General features: G+C 51.6%; 1 protein-coding gene across 6 annotated transcripts in view; it reads right to left on the reverse strand.

The window, feature by feature from the left end:
* Nucleotides 1-11,640: 11,640 nt before the first annotated feature.
* Nucleotides 11,641-21,193, reverse strand: part of HELZ (helicase with zinc finger) — a 180,195-nt gene continuing 170,642 nt past the window's right edge. For all 6 annotated transcript variants that reach the window (XM_051825840.2, XM_051825839.2, XM_051825836.2 and 3 more), the window contains one exon: nt 11,641-19,394. In XM_051825840.2, the coding sequence (XP_051681800.2) occupies nt 19,063-19,394 (332 nt within the window). In that variant the 3' untranslated portion in view covers nt 11,641-19,062. The remainder of the gene's footprint in view (nt 19,395-21,193) is intronic.

Genomic DNA, 21,193 nt, shown 5'->3' on the forward strand with positions numbered 1-21,193 from the left:
GCTCGTTCCCCACGCCTTACGTCGGAGTGCCTGTATTCCCGGGGGGCCCGCCCTGAAGGAGGGAAGCTGGCCTAGTCCTGGGGGGTGCCGAAGGCTTGTGGGAGGAGGTGTGGGCATGAGGTAGGGGCAGCGACCCATGGGGCCCAGAGGCTCTGCATTCCAGCTTGGAGCTCTGGGATTATTTGGGGAGAAACTGGAAACCCTCTGATTAGACCAGGGGTGTTAAAAATAGGAGGGGCTATTTCTAGAGGCCTGAGGGTGGGGCACCCAGGGCCAGCAGCTGGATAGCAGTGCGGCCGCTGGTGTCGGATTTCGGATGCTGGATTTCGGTTGCAAAGAACCTCAGGAAGCAGGGCTTAGCAGTTAGATGCCCAGGGCGAGGGCCATGCAGGCCACGCAGGGCACACACGGCGCCGTCCTTTGCACTCCAGGGAACTCACGCAGCCCCCAGCGAGGGGGCTCAAAGAGGCCCCTTGCGCACCTGGCCTTGAGCCCTGAGAGCTCCTTCGTCCAGGCGAGGCTTGGCCCCGCTCAGACTGTGCGGCAGACCTGGCCCACTGCCTCTTGTCGTGGGGCCGGCGGTTTTCAATGAAGATCAGAAGCGGGGTGGGCATTTAGCCCAGCAGTCCCGTATCAGAGTACCTGACTTTTGTACCTGGCGCCTGACTCCAGCTTCCTGCTCACGCAGGCCCTGGGAGGCATCAGATGCCGCAAGTCACTGGCTTCCTGCCCTTCTGCACAGCCTGTGGTTAGCCTGGGGAACCTATGACTTCAGATTCCTTGCTCGGGGGTGCGCGAATTTAACATGCACCAAACCCTGCATCGTGGTCACTTCCGTCTGCGTCTTCCCTCTAGCATCTCAGATCATCAAGGCCAATGATACTGAAGTCTGACTTTTTTCTTCAACGATTTTAGTTTTTAAATTTTTATTTATTTTTTTTAAAAGGCAGAGAGAGAAATCGCCCATCCATTGCTACACTCCCCCAAAGGTCCACAACACCAAGGCTGGGCCAGAAGGAAGCCAGGAGCCAGGAGCTCCATCCAGGTCTCCCACGTGGATGGCAGGGACCCAAGGACTTGAGCTGTCACTGCTGCCTTCCAGGGTGTGCCTCAGCAGGAAGCTGGAATCGGTAGCGGCGCTGGGGCTCAAAGCCAGGCCCCGGATACGAGGTGCAGCAGCCCAAACAGCAGCTCCAGTCGCTGCACCAAATGCCTGCCCCATGTAGTGTGATTTCTAAAACGCGTGGTAAAAATACACGTCACAAGAAATTGCCATCTTTATCCTGTTCTAGTGACGCAGTCGTGTCGAGCGTGCTCACGCTGGTGTGACCATCCCCACTGTCCACCTTAGAGCACTTCACCTTCCCCGAGGGAAACTCTGGGCCTACAGCACACGGACTGCCATTCTCACCCGCCCGGCGCTGGCCGCACGTCCTGCCCGGCCACTCGCACTGCCTCGTGGGGTGGAGCGACACGGCAGCTGGCCTTTTGAGTCTCCCTGTTTCCTTTAGCATGATGTCCCCAAGGCTGGTCCGTGACGCAGTCTGTGGATACACCGTGTCCCCTGGGCCCGTGTGCCCCATGCTGGGTGTGCATCCTTCCGCTGATGGACACTGGGCTGGTTCCCAACTCCTGCCCATCGTATGATGCTCGCGAGAACACGGGGGTGCAAATGTCTGAGACCCTGTTTTCTTTTTTTTTTAGATTTATTTTATTATTTATTTGAAAGTCAGAGTTACACAGTGAGAGGAGAGGCAGAGAGAGAGAGACAGAGAGGTCTTCCATCTGATGGTTCACTCCCCAATTCACCGCAATGGCCGGAGCTGCGCCGATCTGAAGCCAGGAGCCAGGAGCTTCCTCCAGGTCTCCCACATGGGTGCAGGAGCCCAAGCACTTGGGCCATCTTCTACTGCTTTCCCAGGTCACAGCAGAGAGCTGGATCAGAAGTGGAGCAGCCAGGACTAGAATAGGCGCCCATATGGGATGCTGGCACTTCAGGCCAGGCAGGGCATTAACCTGCTGCGCCACAGCGCCGGCCCCTGTGTGATACGTTTTCAATCAAAACTAATTCAGAATAATCCACAATGAGTGCAGTGGAGAGATTTTAAACAGAGATGGGCTCCACACTCCTGATGCTTCCTTTGTGTCGGGCTCCTGTGGTTCAGCCTGGCGCTGCACAGCAGCCGAATTATCCCATTGTACACGAGGAAAGCCGGCGAGGTCTGCAGAAGGGCTTGCTGGCTGGGACGAGGTTAACAGGCCCCGGAGCAAGAATTAGCAGGAAGGCAGCCGGTTCCCCACCTGGCTGAGCAGCGCCCCTTCCAGTGGTCCCTTGTCCCTCTGCCAGGGGTCCTGGGATTCTGAGAGGCATCTCATTGTCTCTGGCTAACACACAGTCGGGCTGCCCCTCCTGGAAACAGAATTTCAAGGACCTCTGTGTCCTTCTACCTTTTCCTGTGTGCCCTTCAGAAATGGTGGGGAATTTTATTTATTTTTACAGATGTATTTATTTATTTGAAAGGCAGAGTTACAGACAGACAGACCTTTCATCCGCTAGTTCCCTCCCCAAATGGCCGCAACAGTCAGGGCTGAGCCAGGCCAAAGCCAGGAGCCAGGCGCTTCTTCCTGGTCTCCCACATGGGCACAGGGGCCCAAGGACTTGGGCCACCTCCTGCTGCTTTCCCAGGTGCATTAGCAGGGAGCTGGATCAGAAGAGGAGCAGCCGGGACTCGAACCAGAAAGGCGGGGAACTTTAATCACATCCATTGCAGTGTTTCCTCTGCCCCAGTGACCTGTCCCACTTGGACCAGTAAATTATTTACAAATTCATTTCTAATTTATCCCCTGCCCTCTTTGAGAGAAGAGGAGACGGGGAGACAAGGTATCTATAAATCCCGTGATGCACCTGTGCTGTGGAACGCACCTGTGGGAGCGGAGACTGGGACACAGGATGGATGCCACTGGCGGTCAGTCTCACTCTACATGGCCACAGAGACCACCAGTTAACCCGCACACCAGGCATCGATCCTGCACAGGGAAGACACTAATTAAGGTCACTGCTGTCCCGGGAGCAACACTTCCTGTTCCTTTGACTTCGCTCCCCGACAAGAATGTTCGCTTGCATGTGAAAAACCTGGCTTCTCCGCACTCTTCCTCATGGGGGGGGGGGGGGGTATGGGGAGGGGGGTCGAGATTTGCTTCTCTGGGCTCGAGGCACAGTCCCGGTGACCGCACAGAGAAACAGACGAGGGAGAGCATGTCTGTGAAAGCACAGCTGAGAGTGCCTCTGTGGCTCACGGGGCGCTCCCGCCTCGGGCAGGTGCTGGGCCCGGCAGCCGAGCCGCACGTGGGACGCCTGCATCCCACATCATGAGGCCTGGGTTCAGGTCCAGCTCCGGCTCCTGCCTCCAGCTTCCTGCTGTTGCAGACCCTGGGAGACAGCAGAGATGGCTCAAGGACTTGGGTCTCTGCCACTCACGTGGAGGACCCAGGTTTCCATCACGGCGCTGATCCGAAGGCAGGAGCCAGGTGCTTTTCCTGGTCTCCCATGGGGTGCAGGGCCCAAGCACCTGGGCCATCCTCCACTGCACTCCCTGGCCACAGCAGAGAGCTGGCCTAGAAGAGGGGCAACCGGGACAGAATCCGGCGCCCCGACCGGGACTAGAACCCGGTGTGCCAGCGCCGCAAGGCGGAGGATTAGCCTAGTGAGCCGCGGCACCAGCTAAAAAGCATGTTTTTAAAAAGCTCTATGTCCGATGGGGGCATTGAGCCACGGCTTGCAGTGCCACACTCTCGCTCTTAACTGCCCCCAGCTCAGAGGCCCGCCCAGGTGCAGGGAAAGAACTCCAGCCAGGTGCGATGGTGGAATGTCCCCAGGCCTCGGTTTCCCTCCCTGGGAGTGTCCCACCAGCTCACGTTAGTCCAGGGCCCATCACTGGAGTTCCTCCACTGGGATCTCCTATACATGGAGACGCAAACTAGGGTCCTCGGGTTGCCCACTTGAAAAGTCCCCATGGGGTGGGCAACTGGCCAGGCGGTTAAGATGCTGGTTAGGGTGCTCAAGTGCCAGCTCAGAGTCCCTGGGTCCACGTCCTGTCCCTGGGTCCACATCCTGTCCCGGGTCCACGTCCTGTCCCTGGGTCCACGTCCTGTCCCGGGTCCACGTCCTGTCCCGGGTCCACGTCCTGTCCCTGGGTCCACGTCCTGTCCCTGGGGTCCATGTCCTGTCCCTGGGTCCACGTCCTGTCCCTGGGTCCACGTCCTGTCCCTGGGGTCCATGTCCTGTCCCTGGGGTCCATGTCCTGTCCCTGGGTCCACGTCCTGTCCCTGGGTCCACGTCCTGACCCTGGGTCCACGTCCTGTCCCTGGATCCACGTCCTGTCCCGGCTCCTCACTCCAGCTTCTTGCGCACACGCATCTTGGGAGGCAGCAGGCGATGGCTCAGGTACTTGGATCCCTGCCACCCGAGTCGGGGAACTGAACGGAGTTCCCAGATCCCGACTTCACACCAGCTCTGGCCCAGCCATCGTGGGCATCTGGGGAGTGAACCAGCAGGTAGAAGCTCTCTCTGCCTCTCAAGTAGACAAATTTTTAAAAAACTAGTTTTATGTCCCCATAAAACACACACGCCATAGCGATATGACGTCACTGAACCAGGGCAGGGGGCTGGACTCAGCGCCTGATGTCTGGCTCCTCTTACGCCTTGTGATGACCCTGCCCGTTTGCTTCTCTTACTGCACAGATAAAGAAAGAGGCTCAAAGAGTTTGCTTATCTAGCCCAGGGTCACACAAAGAATCAGAACCATGTTCTTTCTGCTTCCGGAAGCCGAGCTGTGAGCCCCTTTGCTGCAGAACGTGAGCTCTGTGTTGCTGGGAGAGACCAAAGGTTCCCGCAGGTCCCTCTTCAAAGATTGGACTCCAGCTTATTCCACCTGGAGTGCACGATGCATCCATCATTCTGCTACACTGGAGACTTCCACAGAGTTAAAACCTGTACTCTAAGATTTATTTTATTTATTTGAAATGCAGAGTTACAGAGAGAGAAGGAGGAACAGACAGAGATATCGTCCCTCTGCTGGTTCACTCCCCAAACAGCCAGCACAGCCAGGGCTGGGCCAGGCTGAAGCCAGGAGCCATGGGCTTCATCTGGGTCTCCCAGTTGGGTGGCAGGGGCCCAAGCACTTGGGTCATCTTCTGCCGCTTTCCCAGGTGCATTAGCGGGGAGCTGGATCAGAAGTGGAGCAGCCGGGACACAAACCAGCACCCATATGGAATGCTGGTGTCCCAGGCAGTAGCTTAACCTGCTGCATCACAATGCCAGCCCCCAAACTTTCCTCTAAGGAGACCTTAAAACAGGTTCTTCAGCCATTGCTCTGCACGCATTTCCACTTCCTGCGTCGTCTCATGGATTAGGGTCTTGTTCTGCAGTGTTCTTTGCAAAATGCCGGCAAGTGCACATCTGCTCAGACAACAGCACAGACACACATGCTGCTGTTTGCTTTTACGAATCACATCGTTTGCTCACATTGTCCAGACAAAACAAACAATGGCTGACAGGTATGTCTGTCTTCCATAAATTCCAACTACAGATGTTTTTTCTCCAAATATCGTAACTGCTCTCATGAATTTGTTATAAATTTCTATTGAATATATAAAGTCAGATGTCAATCTGCCTTATATATTTATTCCTTAAATTTTTATTTACTTACCCATGTAAGAAACAGAGCTTTCATCTGCTGATTTACTACCCAAACAGCAGCAATGGCCACAGACCAAGGGCACAAGTCAGGAGCCAGGAACTCAACTTAGGTCTTCCACGTGGGTGACAGGGGTCCAATTACTTGAGCCATGACCACTGCCTCTCAGGGTTTGCATCAGCAGGAAGCTAAAATCAGGGTGGAGTCAGGACTCAAACCCAGGCAGCACTCCAGCCAACATGGGGTGTGGGCATCCTTAGTGGCGCCCCAACGGCCAGGCCAGCATCCACCCCTGCAGGTAGGAACTAAGACTTTGCTAGAGAAAAAGAACTTCGTTGCTTAGAAGTTTCGGGAACCACTGACAATCACCTGATCAGCAGGTGGTCTCCAGGGCCCCCTCAGCTACATTCAGTACCGCAGGGCATGCATTGAATCTGCAAGAAATCAAGAGAGAAGAATCCCAGAGTTTGTCTTAGCGACGGCCCTGGGAGATGGCAGGCCATGGTCCTAGCGACCCTGTGCCATGCGGCCCTGAGCTGCCTGCAGGGACGGGAGTGTGGGGGGAGGTGCTAGGAGGGCAGGCGTCCTTTCTCCTAAGCCCCCACCTCCCCTTGCATCTCCCGTCCCCTGGCAAGTGTCCTGAAGTCCAGCCATGCAGTCTGCCCCCCACCCCTCCACGCAGCCCCAGGAACCGCCCTTCCACCACCGACCTCACGGTTGCCAGTTTCCACCGAGCAGACTTCGCTGGAGCATTTTGCTTTCGGCCTCTGCTTTCCACCTAACATTCTCGGAGCTTTCCTCCGACCTTTTCTTCGCTCGATGTTTGCCCTTCTTTTTTTTTTTTTTTTTTTTTTTTGACAGGCAGAGTGGACAGTGAGAGAGAGAGACAGAGAGAAAGGTCTTCCTTTGCCGTTGGTTCACCCTCCAATGGCCGCCGCGGTCAGCGCGCTGCGGCCGGCGCACCGCGCTGATCCGATGGCAGGAGCCAGGAGCCAGGTGCTTTTCCTGGTCTCCCGTGGGGTGCAGGGCCCAAGCACCTGGGCCATCCTCCACTGCACTCCCTGGCCACAGCAGAGGGCTTGCCTGGAAGAGGGGCAACCGGGACAGAATCCGGCGCCCCGACCGGGACTAGAACCCGGTGTGCTGGCGCCGCAAGGCGGAGGATTAGCCTAGTGAGCCGCGGCGCCGGCCGATGTTTGCCCTTCTAACGCCTGCCCGCTGCACCGGGTGTTGCATCTCACACCGTGAGATCTGAGAAAGTCTGGCCATTTCCAGAGCTCTGTCTGGTGCCCCACACCCAGGACGCCCACCCTGTCCCCCAGGCAGGTGTCGGACGGGCGTACTGCACGGCTCTCGGCAGGGACCTGCTCCCCAGGGGCTCCACGCCGCCTCGCTCCCCCCAAGTCCAAACCCCGCTCAAGACCCTTCTCCCACAAACCTACTCTGCCGTATTTGTCCCCTCGTTTTGATGGCACCTTCTGTCCTGCACCCAAGTCAGAACGGCTCTCGTGTCTCGGGCTGATGCGTCTTCTCCCTGAGCCGAGCTTGACGGCTTCTGCTTCTCTGTTCCCCTTGCCACTGCCGGAGACCCGGCTCCCTTGCCCTCTCTCTGCCGTGTGGCCCTGAGCGCCCAGGGGTTCCGAGAACCACGATGGGGATGCTGGGGAGGCGGCAGCCTTCTGTTAACCACACCGAGGACAAGCGCTGTGTGCCAGGCTGGGCACTGTGCAAAACTCGGACATCCCCGGGAGTGGGTCATGCTCCTGTCCCGCAGGAACCTGGGCATTCAATGGCAGGTGACTTTGTAAGTGCTATGGGACTTGGGAGGGTTTCAGGAGCAAGCAGCTGTCCGCTTTCTAACCTGGGAGGCCCTGCCGACTCTGCAGGGTCCGGCTCAGACATCGCGTGCTCTCCAACTTCATGCTTCTCCGCATCTGTGACCTTGACCCCACTCTGGGTCAGCTCACCCGGCCTGCAAGCCTCACTGAATCTAAGCTGTTTGAAGGTAAGGGGCCCGGTTTTCTTCAGAACCATCCTGGCAGCTAGCATCTTCCTCACCAAACCCTTTCTCCCACGTTCTCACAGGGCCCAGAGCAGTGCCCTAAGGGCACAGACGGGAGTGGCTGTGGGGGAGGGAGAAGGCGCAGGGGTCGGAAGGCCCGTAGGAAGGCCCTGGGAAGCAGGAAAAGAGCAGTGAGGAGCTCGTCCCGTGCGTGGCTGGGGTCCGGGGAGGGAGACTCAGCGGCATTCCCTCGGCAGAGTCCATGGCTGCAAATCTCCAGCTGAAAGGATCTTCCGAGCTGCAGCACATCCGTGGGCAGGAACAGGTTCCCACAAAAGTACGAACCCATCTTTTTTCCTAAGATTTATTTATTTGAAAGGCTGAGTTAGAGAGAGAGAGACAGAGACAGAGAGCAAGCGAGCTTCCATCCATTGGTTCACTCCACAAACGGCCCCAACAGCCCAGGGCTGGGCCAGGTGGAAGCCAAGAGCCCGGAACTCCATCTGGGTCTCCCACGTGGGTGCAGGGGCCCAAGCACTTGGGCCATCTTGCACTGCTTTCCCAGGCGCATTAGTGGGGGGCTGGATTGGAAGTGGAGCAGCCGGGAATTGAACCTGCATCCACAAGATGCCAATGTCCCAGGCAGCCGCTTTTACCAGCAACACAACACTGGCGCCCATAACCATCTTTACTTACACTAGATCACAACTTTTTCGCAGTGGATCTTCCACCCTGTAGCAGAATCAGCCCAGCAGGAGTGGCTGTGGTCCCAGGTGGCCTAGCAGGTCACCCTGAGTAGAAATGAGTCATCAAGGTAACAGAGTGGGCCTTTGGCCTGGGAGTTAAGATGCTCACCTGTGTCCCACACTGGACTAACTGGGTTCCATCCCTGGCTCTGGTTCCTGACTCCAGCTTCCTGCTAACACAGACCTGGGGAGGAGCCCTGATGGCTCAAGTGATCGGACTGAGCTCCTGGCTCTCAGCTAGGGCCTCAGCCCGCTTTCTCCCACCCCAGCTGTTGAGGGCATTTGCAACGTAAAAAACAAAGATGACGCCTGTTTGCCTGTCTACTTCCAATGAGCACCTGCTCCTTTTGTCCCAGGGTGTGCAACCTGCTTTCAACATGGTCAGAGCTAAGAGCACCGACTCTGCACTCCTTTCTCTTAGAAAAAGAACTTTGGGCCGGAGGCCGGGGTTTCTGTTTGGTTTCTGAAAATGCGCCCACGCCTCCACCGTGAGCCCATCAGAGTCTTTCCCAGCCGGCGTGATTGAGGGAGAGCCGCCTCCTTCCACTGGCTGTGCTGCGGATAAGGGAAACAAAGCCCTGACCAAAGCCCCTTTGCAGGTCCTTCCACCCGGGAGGACCTGTCCTCAGTGTTCCCGTCCAGTCTGGGGAACAGAGCCCACCTCTGAGCCAGGAGTCGGCCCCCAGACCACTGCTCTCGCGGACTAACAGCGCTTTCCTCAAACAAGGGGTTCCAACCCCTGTGCACAGGAACCCTTCTAATGAGCTCCGACAGCATTATGCCATAGGTTTGCAAGCTGCAGCTCCTATTCAGTTTAATTACCTCCCTCTGCGATTCAACAGCAATGGGAGCCATGAAAACTCCCAGGGGAGTTGCAGCCGCATCAGATGTGCCTGCGGACCGGGGCGTGTTCCAGCAGGCAGCATCCGTCAAAACTGACATAACCATGGTGAAGCTGTCAACCCGAGGGCTCCAGCAGTGACGCCTGGTAAGACACAAAGCACGCGAGGGTGCCAGTGCTTTGTCACCCGCGTAGGGGACGTCACCACACAGCTCAGCTCACTCCTCCTTCCCCCCTGGCCATCCTCACTGCCCGGGGCTGGCATCCGGCCGCACTGCGTGGGCACAGGATGTCAAGGCGGAGCGAAAGGGTGTCTTGAAGCCCTCCCCTCATCAAACCTGGGGCCGCGGGGACAGGATCTCTGCCATCCAGAACCTCACAAACTCCAAAACATGAAACTGTGATGAGGCCTCAGCACAGCGCGCTAATCCAACAGCGAGTGCAGGAGGTAGAATTTGTTGTCTTGGCTAAGTGGAGCTCCCCCAAGCAGACGTGGGAGTGGGGCTATGAGGGCTGGAGGGCACGTTCTGGACAGAGGAGATGTCAGAGGGAAGTTCCATGGACAGAGGGAAGTCAAGGGCTTGCGGGGAAGGCAGGGCCAGCAGCCAGCTGTAGGCTGCCGGTGTGCGAGCAGTGCTCAGGGACAAGACTCGGGGCGTCTTGAATGTCCAGCTAAGACACTGAGGACGTGATGGGGCACCACCGACGGCTTTGCAGGAAAAGGGTGGCACTGTCGGATTGTTTCCGGAAGGTAACTGGTTGCAGTTGGCAGTGAACTACAAGCAAAGCTGTGCAATCAACACGAGGTTGGTGGCATCTTAAGAACAGGACTTCCAGGGCCAGTGCTGTGGTGTAGTGGGTAAAGTGGCTGCCTGCAGTGCCAGCATCCCATATGGGCGCTGGTTTGAATCCCAGCTGCTCCACTTCCGATCCAGCTCTCTGCTGTGGCCTAGGAAAGCAGTAGAAGATGCCCACGGCCTTGGGCCCCTGCACTTGCCTGGGAGACCTAGGAGCTCCTAGCTCCTGGCTTCGGATCAGCTCAGCTCCGGTTGTTGCGGTCATTTGGGGAGTGAACCAGTGGATGGAAGACCTCTCTCTCTCTCTGCCTCTGCCTCTCAAATAAATAAATAAATAAATAAATCTTTAAAAAAAAAAAAAAGACAACGACTTCCCTCTGTGAGGGGACAACACTGTACATGAAGCGGCAGAGTCGACTTCAGACTGAGGTCACCAGCCCGGGGTAGTGGGTGTTCCAGACTCCCCATCGCAGCACCCCGCCCGCCAGCCCGGCTTTGCACCTGCTTCAGCTGCGCCCCACGAGTTCCCCACCCTGCAGTTCTGATGAAAAGCAGCAACTGTTTATTTTCCAATTACTTTTCTGCACTAACCTCCCCACCAACAGCATTCTCAAAAGTGCTTCGAGAGGCACCAAAATGAGACAGGAATTAACTCCTGACCTCCCACTGACTCTGGGCCCTTGGGTTTCTTCGTGGAGAGCAGGCAGCTCATGGAATCTGCCAGGTGCATTTGCTTTCTATGGAGTGTTTTTCGCTCCAAAATCCAGACAAGATTTGTGTCATCTCACACCAATCCAACTCAGAGAGAGCAAGACACCTAGCTTAAAAACGGACTCACTGGGATGAATACAAATCTCCAACTGTCCTTAACGGAAGTCTGACTCCCCCCATCCACTTAGATCCGCGCACTTTAAGCACTGTGTAATTCAAGCTAATTCATGGTGCCGCGTGACGAGGAGGTGAAAAATGAAATACCCGGGGCACACACAAAGCATTCCGTGACCTGCCAGTGCTTCTCAAATCACATCAGGGCAGACGCGAGACTCCTTCGCCGACAAAAGCAAGGCAGTTTTCTGCCCGGCCAGCGTTTTCTTTACGATGGCTGAATTAATACTTGTCACACACCACGGAGACGTGTGTTATTATACTTACATAAAGGGTGGATATAAAGTAGCCGCAGGAGTTCTTAAATGAAGTGTGGGCCCCACCCGCCCAGCAGTTAGCGATCGTGTGACTGTGCGGGGTCCACCACGATCCCCGTTTTTCCTTCCTCACATCCAAGCTGAATGAGTCTGAAAAGCGCTCATTTTCTCAGTGGCACTGGTGGTCTTTAAACCTTCGGGTAACCTCGCAGGCCTCTGGCCTTTACCACTGCTGAAGTTTGGGGGCTTAAGTCCCACAGTTCGGGCAAGCAGAGTGGCACCACGACGCATCGCCAGTGAGTTTTCGGTTTCCCGCTGTGTATCAGGAGGGAAGTCAGAGCCCTACCTCTGTCAGACTTAAAAAGCACAAGAAAGCAGAGACCGAAGCATTCACACATAATAAACCAAGGGCCAAATTATTAAAAAGGCATTTTATTATAAATACATTTTAGTTGTAGCAGTAAAATACATCTTGTGTTACCATGAGTCTTTTAGAACAAAAGAACTTCACTGAGACAATGGCCACACTGTAGGAACTGTAGACCCCCAAACTGAAAACTTGCTCTAAGGAACCAAGGAGCTAAAGTAATCCCAAAACTAAGTTAGGAAAGAGCATGACAGAGAAAGGAGGAAAATCAACACCCTAGAGAGTAGCTTTGGGGTTATTTAACGGTACAAAGTCATTTTCACTTTTAACAATAAACTCTTTTAGGTATTAGAGCCTCTCAGATGAGGTATCATTCACTGCAAAGAAAAAAAGTTATAATTCTGCCATAAATTATGCTAACTTAGACAGCTATGCAGCTGGTACTCCGAAGAGATGGGCACTGACCACTCCACTTTCCACGGCTTCCCTTAGGAAAGACTTCCCAAGGAAGCCCCAGGATGCATTTGCTAAGTCACTCATCCCATGCGGTTAGCTGAGGAGTTAAAGAACTGTTAACAGTGGCATCTCGGAAGCATTTCAGAAAGAACCCTGGTCGCTAGCAACAGGGCCCTTTCATACAATGCAGCACTCACGACCTCCAGCATGCAGAGAAGTGTTCTCATTGCCGTATTTACCTAGGACACAACTATCACGCATAACCAGTACCTTCATGGGTTTCAAAGAAATCTGATGACTGGCACAGAAACTTGGATACAGTACATGATGTCCAGAATGTCACATAAACGCATTACAGGAGCAGGCGTGCTCTGGGTATACGAAAATCCAGGACCTTCCCTCTGGACTGGGTGGGGCAGGAAGGGGCGGGAATGCTGAGCAACACTCGCAGCTGTCACTCTGGGACCTCAACCTGAACAGCAGAGCCCTCTGACCCACAAGGAGACACAAAAAGGTCTTTGCAAAAAAAGTGTCAGTGACTCAAAGCCCCCAGCAGCGGGGGCTGCGCTGAGCACGCCGACGGCGCTCAGGAAGGGTCTCCCGCCTTCTCAGGGGGACGTCCTGTGCTTCAGGAACCCCAAGGCCCAACGCTTGATGACTGCAGCAGGCATGTCGCGGCACCCAAGCCATTCCAGTTCTAACACCTTACAAACCAAAGGCCATTTTCCTAGTATCTCAGTAAATTCCAAGCCAACCTAAAACCAGAAGCAGAGCCCAATACTCCCCACAGTCTGGGGTGAATATTAGGACAACAAAGACAACACACACATTTAAAAGTAGCCAAAGACCTGTCAGATTTATCAGATTTTAGGCAGTTTCTTTCTCAAAAATAATTTGTTCATACATGTGCACCTATAATTTATGAATAATTCATGCTGGGTAGGCAGTAGACTCCCCTATATTGTTTTGCAAACATATACAGACTTTTTAAAGGTAGCAAAGTAATTAGAGACAATTACATTTTCTGCCACATCACCACTTCAGGCTCTCCCTAACACCTGCTGGCATGGCACAGAATTCAAAGTAACTTGGTGAACCTGAGAAACTCATCTCTTGAAAAGCAAATCCTGTGCCTTCACCCCACCCCAAGACACCCCAAAAAGCTGCACAATACCTTCTTCGGGGATTCTATTGTTTTGGATGGTCCTTGTGACTGCCAGCATAGGACAGAGACTCCCCTGCTGAGAGCCTCACGTGCCTGGGGCATTCAGACGGCTTCTCTCCACCACGCTCCTCTGCATGTGCACAGGTCATTGAGACGGACCCTGAGCACGCCACACACACACGGCATCCAGCCCACAGCCCAGGCAGCAGGGCACAGAAATCAAACTCCCCTCCACTAGGAATGCTTTCACCCCATGTGGAAGAGCGGCACGGAGCCCAGCAGCGGTGAGGGACAGGAAGGGCCAGCAGTCAGGCCAAAGGCATTGAGCTCTTCCTCCAGGAATATTGCACGCATGGCCTCAGGATTAGCAAAGTGTCTCCAAAGCCCTGGTTTGCACACCAAGTAAACTGACGCACGAGGAAGATTTGCAGACTTGCTTCTAGACCAGTGGTTCTCAGACCAGCAGGGAGGGCGTGGAGGGGGAACTTTCCAGAAAAGCAAATGGACCGGCTGCAGCCCAGAGCTAGAAACTCTGGGGGCTGCAGGCCAGCAACTGGTACTTTAAGGAGACCTTGAGGTAATTCTGCCGCTGGCTAACATCTGAGAACCACTGCTCTATGCTGCTCTCAACTCAGAACTCTTAGAACAGGGCCCATCTGTAAGGGGACGCTACTCTTGTCGCTTCTGCAATTTGCCACCCTTTCCCCTTTATGTTTCAGACATCAGGGGGGAAAGGTACTAACAAAACAAAAGTCCTTTCATAAAATCACAGATTTCTTAAAAGGGAATATCGATTTCCCCTCCTATACACAGTTCTAAGGCAGGCAATCACATGCTAGAATGCAAAATCAAATATAGAACAGACCTCATATATGAGGTAGAAATAGCTAAAAAGACTCCCCAAGAACATAATGAAAATTTCATAATATTGTTTAATGAACTCATAGAATTATATAAAACTTACTATGCTTTATGCTTAATATTTGTACCAAAATAAAATCTCTGTGTTGAAGAAACTGCAAACAAAGTCTGGTCTAATACTCTGATTACTAAAACTATTAAGGACACAAACGCTGTCTGGGTTTTCTCCACACTTGAGTTTCAGGCTACCCCTGTATGACTGGGTTTGGGATTCAACCACAGTTCACATGTCTAAGTCTAGATTCTTCTATCAGGTCCCTCTCTTCAAAACATCTGAGAGACCCTGGTGATTATATCCTTAAAGTTCATTCCAAAGTAGGTATTTTGGGTGGGCTCAAAAATGTTCAATGTTACGTCAAAACAGCTTTTGGAGCTGCTTAATGATAGTCTACTGGAAAGTGATAACATAACGCCATTTTCTGAGTGTGTTCTTATAAAAGTGTAAAACATAAGACCTTGCCACTGCGGCCATAAAACCCTAGTGTCACAGGGCTGAGGGTGGCAGGAGGGAAGGCAGCAGCTTCCCTGTGGAGTTTCAGCAAAGGAGCGCCCACCCTCACGCAGACACGAGTGTGAGAGGCCTACAGCAACAGGCACACTGGACACTAGCGTGCGCCCAGTCCTTCCAAATGACGTCTCTATGATACGTGACGGGCACGCCCAGGTGGCACTTGGAACAAGAGATCATGGCGAGAACATCGCCCATTGTTTCTGATCGCTAGGTAGTCTGAATGCAGCTCGGGGGGCAGAGCAGAGACAGAGCAGGGGCCTGAAGACTCTGACCCTGCCCACTGGGAGAACGCACAGGGTGGTGGTGGGAACCGTTAGTGAGAAACAACACCTGGGCAACACAAAGGACAAAGGACTACCTTTGAGGAGCTGTGGGGACAAAGGCTGGCTGGCCGCAGTAACGTTTCATAGCAGCAATGTGGGTCTCTCAATGTATTTAAAGTTCTAACCTTGTATTTTTATAGTCCTCTTAAAGAAGAGTCCATGACAGGCATGCTGTAAACGCTGTCTCTTTTTCAACACCTGTCTCCATAAACCTAATGTTCTCAGTGACAATAGCTGGATACTAAAGTTTACCCTGAAGCTGTTTTTCACACCTGACTCTTAGCCAAGGTGGCTTTCTCTAGCCACGGGGGTGAGAGATGCATTCTTTGATGTTGATAGCTTTCCCTTCAAGATAAGAAATATAAAACAAAAGCTGCTACACTAGGGAAACATAAGACTCTATTAATAACCTCAAAGTTCCTCCGATGCAGTTGGCTTTCTCAGCCACTTCAATGCCTCCAACCAAAGGGAACGATTTTCGCGACAGGTCTGGGAGATCGCTGTGTTTAATTAGGAAGCCTCTCTTCAGAAGGAGTTCTACTTCCTTTCTTGGTCTGCTGTTCTTCCACCTGAAAAGACCAGGCGATGTTGACGCCAGACCTGAACCGACTCGAGATTCTCTGATTCTAACAAAGTCACACTAAGCACTTTGTTATTAGATTTAGCAAAATGACCTCTGTGCGAGGAAAGGAAAATTAAGGTCATGTTAGCTTACATGGCCAATAACTAACTATTGATGACCCAAGAACAAAGCTCTGCTACAACAATGTGGAAAGTATATGCCAAAACGGCAACCAAAACCCCCTTTAAAAGCATGGCAGGAGCAGGTGGTCAGCCTGGTGCTGAAGGAGCCCGCACCCCACACTGGAGGGCCTGGGTCCGGGGCCTGGCTCTGGCTCAGATTCCAGCTTCTTGCAGGGCAGACTGTGGGAAGCAAGTGATGGCTCAGATCACTGGGTTCCCGCCACCCACCACAAAGACTGGGATTGCGTTCCTGTCTCCTGGCTTCACCCTGGCCCAACCCTGGCCATTTGTGGGCATTTCAGAAGTGAGCCAGTACATGGGAGATCTCTCTTTCTCTCTGCCTGCCTATCAAATAAAAGAACAGAAAAAGAAAACCACACCAGAAGATTTCCATATTATACTGAACGAAGTTCTTCAAATCTTAGCATTTTTAGATTAGAAAAAAATAACAACTTAGCATGAATACTCTACAAACTCAAAAGAATGTCTTTAAGGTTAAAAAAAAAAGTAGCACTGAAATTAAAAAGTGAAATGAACAAAAAAGTTCTTGCAAAAAAATTAAGGAAACTTCAGAGTGCTATAAAGAACAAAGACGCAGAAAGACATCAAGGGAGCAATTAACCTCACTTAGAAGAAATCTCTTCTGGAAGAAAAGGAAGTTGGTAATAATTGGTATTATTTGAGAATTATCATCAATTTTTCTTTAGAAATATATATAGAAGAATCCTATCTGAGCTCTAAGGTTGAACCCATTATATAAAATGTGAAATAAGGTACATTTTGTTAAGTCTGATGTATGGGTTCTTGCCAATACTACCCACATAATACCCAAAGAGCATAAAGTACCCAGAAGCCATGTTGCATTCCAATGGAGGCTTCCTACACAGCAGGGACTTACTCAAAACCACTGCGGGATACCGTGACTCTGTATCCGATTCCTAAAAGCATGGCTCTAGAAGAATGGCACCAGGAAATGCTGAGAAATCCAGAATCCAGAAAGAGTAACAGACAGAAACAACGATGGACTCCTTGACTGGCTACGGAAACAACAGATGAGAAGCTCAGAGCCGAGCAGAGCGGAGCAAGGACCAGTAAGGAGCTATTACTGTCTAGTGTTGCAAAAACACGGGCTGAGAATGAGGTTGTCCTGCCGCCCTGACACCTTCCTTATCTAAAACGGCCACCTTCCATCAGGGTATTTATACAAGGTACTCCCTGCCTAGATACATGTAACTGAAAACCTGATTTTGTTTTTAAAGGCTCAAGTATGGGAAACAGAAAGTTCAGTCACAACCTACAGCACGGGTTTGCCTGACCGCTCTTGGCCGTATGATTCTTGTCTTCAGAGTATGAGAAGCTTCTGAACATTCCTTTAGCTTGTGTTGCAGTTCTGTAAGTGAGGAGTCTTCATCAAGTTCATGGGCAATGTGCACTATGAAAAAGCACTATCCAGGGATTTCAAAATTTTGGTGCATCAAAATGAACTTATTGTTTGATGCCATTTTTCCACTAACCTTTGTGAATTACCTTCGTATCTGGAGGTGGGAGGGGATCAGTTACTTATTGTAGACGTCCCACCATCAGGAGACCCACGCCTGGGGTTTTGTCATGGACTTGGAAACACACAGGCCTAGGGCAGATGTTTTTCTTCTGACTACAGTTAGGCAGAGCAACATCTCTCACAGCTACCTGGGGTTCTCCAGACACACACAGATCTCGTGTCCCGAAACGCCGGAGGGGCTGCGGCGGGCCCACGGGAACTGGGCTCCAGTCGCAGGAGGAACGGGAGCTGTTCCTCTGCCCCTGCCACTTCCCACGTGGTCTGAACATGGGCTCTGAGTGGAGCAGGGCCTACCAAAGGCAGCCTTCCAAATCTCAGTGTCTGCGTGGACCGTGAGGAAGGCTGGCTTCTTCAAGTGTTGCCCAGCCTCAACTTCCCCAAAAGAAGGGAAGATGAGAGGGGGTTCCCAGCTCTCTGAAACACAAAAGCAGTACTAACGGGCCAGGAAAGTGGCAGGGACACGCACCGTTTCACGTGTGTCAAGATCACACGATGTACGAGGTAAACATTTTCCTCTGGATTTTCCCAAAGTTCACTCAAAACAATTTTGAGGCTGCAGAATATTTAAGATAGCTATTTCAATTTTATATTTTAGTACAAGTTCAATAATGGTATTTTAAGAAGAATCGAAGACTTGAGAAACAAGGGTAGCTTTTTTGCCCCAGATTTCAATGAATTTTGATATATTTTTGACAAACACTGCATTTCTTCTTTAATGATGTTCCTCAAACAAAACAGCTAGCAAAATATTTGAATTGCCATGTATAATGTCACATTTTAATGTAAACATCAAATAAGGTACCAAAATTTTTTACTGGAGGAAGAAAAAAAAAAAACCCAAACCTTAAAGCGGCACAATTTTTGATACCAGTGGAGGAGGAAGGAAAGCCGGGTTACACACATTTACACATGCATAGTGAGGAAAAACAAAGAGGATTTTACTAAATTCACGCATTTTTTTTTTAAAATAGTTATCAAGTCTACTAAGCACCAACAATCCTAAAAATTTTTCAGCTTCATGATTTGTTTAAAAAAAAAAACACACTATCAAATTAACATTAAAAACAAGCTTGAAGTACAGCTTGTCCAAAAAATAACTAAGGATGCCACTGTTTTTTTGCGTGTGTGTCTCAAAAAATCAGTGGCATGTGAAATACACCTGCAAAGAATGCCTTGGACTCTATCCTGCGGTGGGTGGAGGCTACGACAGTACGCGCACACAGTCTAAAACCGTCAAAGTCTTAGAGTGCAGCATCCTGTCACAAAAAAAAAAAAAAAAAAAGCTGATAAAACTTAAAAGTATTTAGAAGATGCTGCCCCTTTATTTTAAAAAATTTTAAATGAATTTAAGCAAAAATAACATACATTTGTACATCAACTGGCCATTTCTGGTACAGAAACCCAGCATGTGGTAATATTATTGAATAAATGTAAATGCTACTTACAATTTTTTTTCTTTTTAAATACATTTTAGACAAACTTTTTTTCTTTTTTTTTTAATAGTTGCACAATTAACCTCTTAGCTGCTAGCTTGATGCAAACATATGTAACCATACACAAATTTAAAAATATTTTTTATTCTACATAAAAGCTGTCAAAATTCTGACTCACATCAAAAAATGCAAAATAATGGAATATACTTTTAAAAAATTAGTTGCAAGTCTAGCAGCAAAGCAATTAAGTGAGGACATGTCGGGTAGTAAAACAAAGGGAACGGTGCGTCTACGGGGAGTCCCACTACCTTACCTCTACCGGTACAAACGCAAGCCCTCCCGGCAAGAAACCAGCGCCTATTTAAAGTAGGAGTAGAAGCCGTTGCCGCCCGACGCGCTGCCCAGGCTCAGTTCCTGGAACAGGGACAGCGGGTCGCTGCTCTTCTTGGCCTGCTCGGGCGGCGGCCGCGGCTTGGGCGGGGCGCGCAGGGCACTGGCGTAGGACATGGCCGGCTTGCTGGCCGCCGCGCTCTGCGGGCCGCCGCCCGCCGCCTCGGCCACCTGCTTGTGCGGCAGCAGCGGCGGGAACTGGCCGAGGTGCTGCAGCACACTGTAGTTGAAGGGGCTGGACACCTCGAGGCTCTCGGGCTCGGCTGGCTCCTCGGGGGGCTTGGCGGGCTTGGGCGGAGCTGCAAGCAGGAACAGGAACAGGAATGGGGTTAGAGCCGGCCCTCACAGGGGTCCCTGCTGTCCCCTCTCGCCATGCTGCGGTGCCATGGCCACCACATGCACAACACCTGCCACAGGCTGCGACCTTAACCCATGTGACCACATGGCTCTCACAGCCACTGCACACACCACGGGCACAGCACACGTAACCAGACTGCTTTCACACTCCAACACAATGTGTGAACACAACACTTCTAAGTCTGAGCTCTCTTACACACACTCCCTACCACCGTGGAACTGGGAAAGTTAACAGATGAGCATTCAAAGTCAAGCGAAGGCTTGCAGAGAAACAAGCTAATTTGTATTATTGTACACTTTGATGTTTACTTTTTTAAAGATTTATTTATTATTTATTCGAAAGTCAGAGTCACACAGAAGGAAAGGCAGAGAGAGAGAGAGGTCTTCCACCCACTGGTTCACTCCCCAGATGGCTGCAACAGCTGGAGCTGTACCCATCTAAAGTCAGAAGCTTCCTCTGGGTCTCCCACGTGGGTGCAGGGGCCCAAGGACCTGGGCCATCTTCTACTTTTCCAGGCCATAGCAGAGAGCTGGATTGGAAGTGGAGCAGCCAGGACTTGAAATGGCGCCCATATGGGATGCCGGGACAGCAGGTGGTGGCTTTATCTGCGACGCCACAGCGCTGGCCCCTACTTCGATGTTCATTACAGCAACTGCTCACAGCTTGTCAACAGGAACACATTCTTTCTCAAATAAAAAGTAAGAACATATGCAGTCACTGGGTCAAAAATACTTTTCTCACTAATCCAAGTAACAGTAGGGCTGGGCTCCATTTGTTTAAAAATGCTACCCTTCCTTGTGATATAGTGAGTAAGCAGGCAGAAAGGTGGGAAAAACAGCTGCAAGCCATTTCACATTGGGTGTGGTGGGTAAAGTCGATGCCTGTGATGCTGGCATCCTCTATGAATGCTGGTTCCAGTCCCAGCTGCTCCACTTCTGACCCAGCTCCCTGCTGATGGCCTGGGAAAAGCAGCGGAAGAAGGCCCAAGTGTTTGAGTCCCTGTCACCCACACGGCTTCAGCCTGGTCCAGCCCTGGCTGTTTCCATCATCTGGGGAGTGAACTGGGGGACAGAGGAGCTTTCTCTGTTTCTCCTTCTCTAATTCTTCCAAAATAAATAAGTCAATCTTAAAAACAACAACAACAACACTTCACATTTCCTATAATATGCCTCTTTCAAAGCTAAAATTTGGCTTCACCCTTCCTAACCCATTTTATTACCCATTAAGCCATAGCTTGTTTTGAAACAACTTCTTTTGTTACCATTTTTTAAAGAATTTACATAACAGCATATTGGATTATAAACATTTCTCCCAAAAGAGTGTGTGTGAATGAGTGTGTGTGTATGTCTGTCTGTGTATGTGTGTGTGTGTGTGTGTGTGTGTGTGAGAGAGAGAGAGAGAGAGAGAGAGAGGAATGAGCCAAGGAGGAGGGACAGAGGAAGGAGGGAGAGACAAATTGAGACCTTTTGCTGGGTTATGTGGAGTCAAGGCACCATGCAACACAACGCCAGTTAGAGATACACGGATGAGGGGAGCGACTGGACGATGTGCAGAGAAAAGTGCAACAAAGGCGCAGGTGCACAGACGGATTCACAGGGCCCCCGAGACAGCTGCCGGATGACCCCACGTGGTCTCTGAGAGCTCACTCTGGGCAGGCAGTTTCCTGCTGTGCACTTTACATGGGTGGTACATGCCCACCAGAGAACCATCTGGCTCTGCCATGAATCCAGTCGGCCTGTC

Source organism: Oryctolagus cuniculus, chromosome 17, assembly GCF_964237555.1.
Source record: "Oryctolagus cuniculus chromosome 17, mOryCun1.1, whole genome shotgun sequence".
Taxonomy (NCBI): Eukaryota; Metazoa; Chordata; class Mammalia; order Lagomorpha; family Leporidae; genus Oryctolagus; species Oryctolagus cuniculus.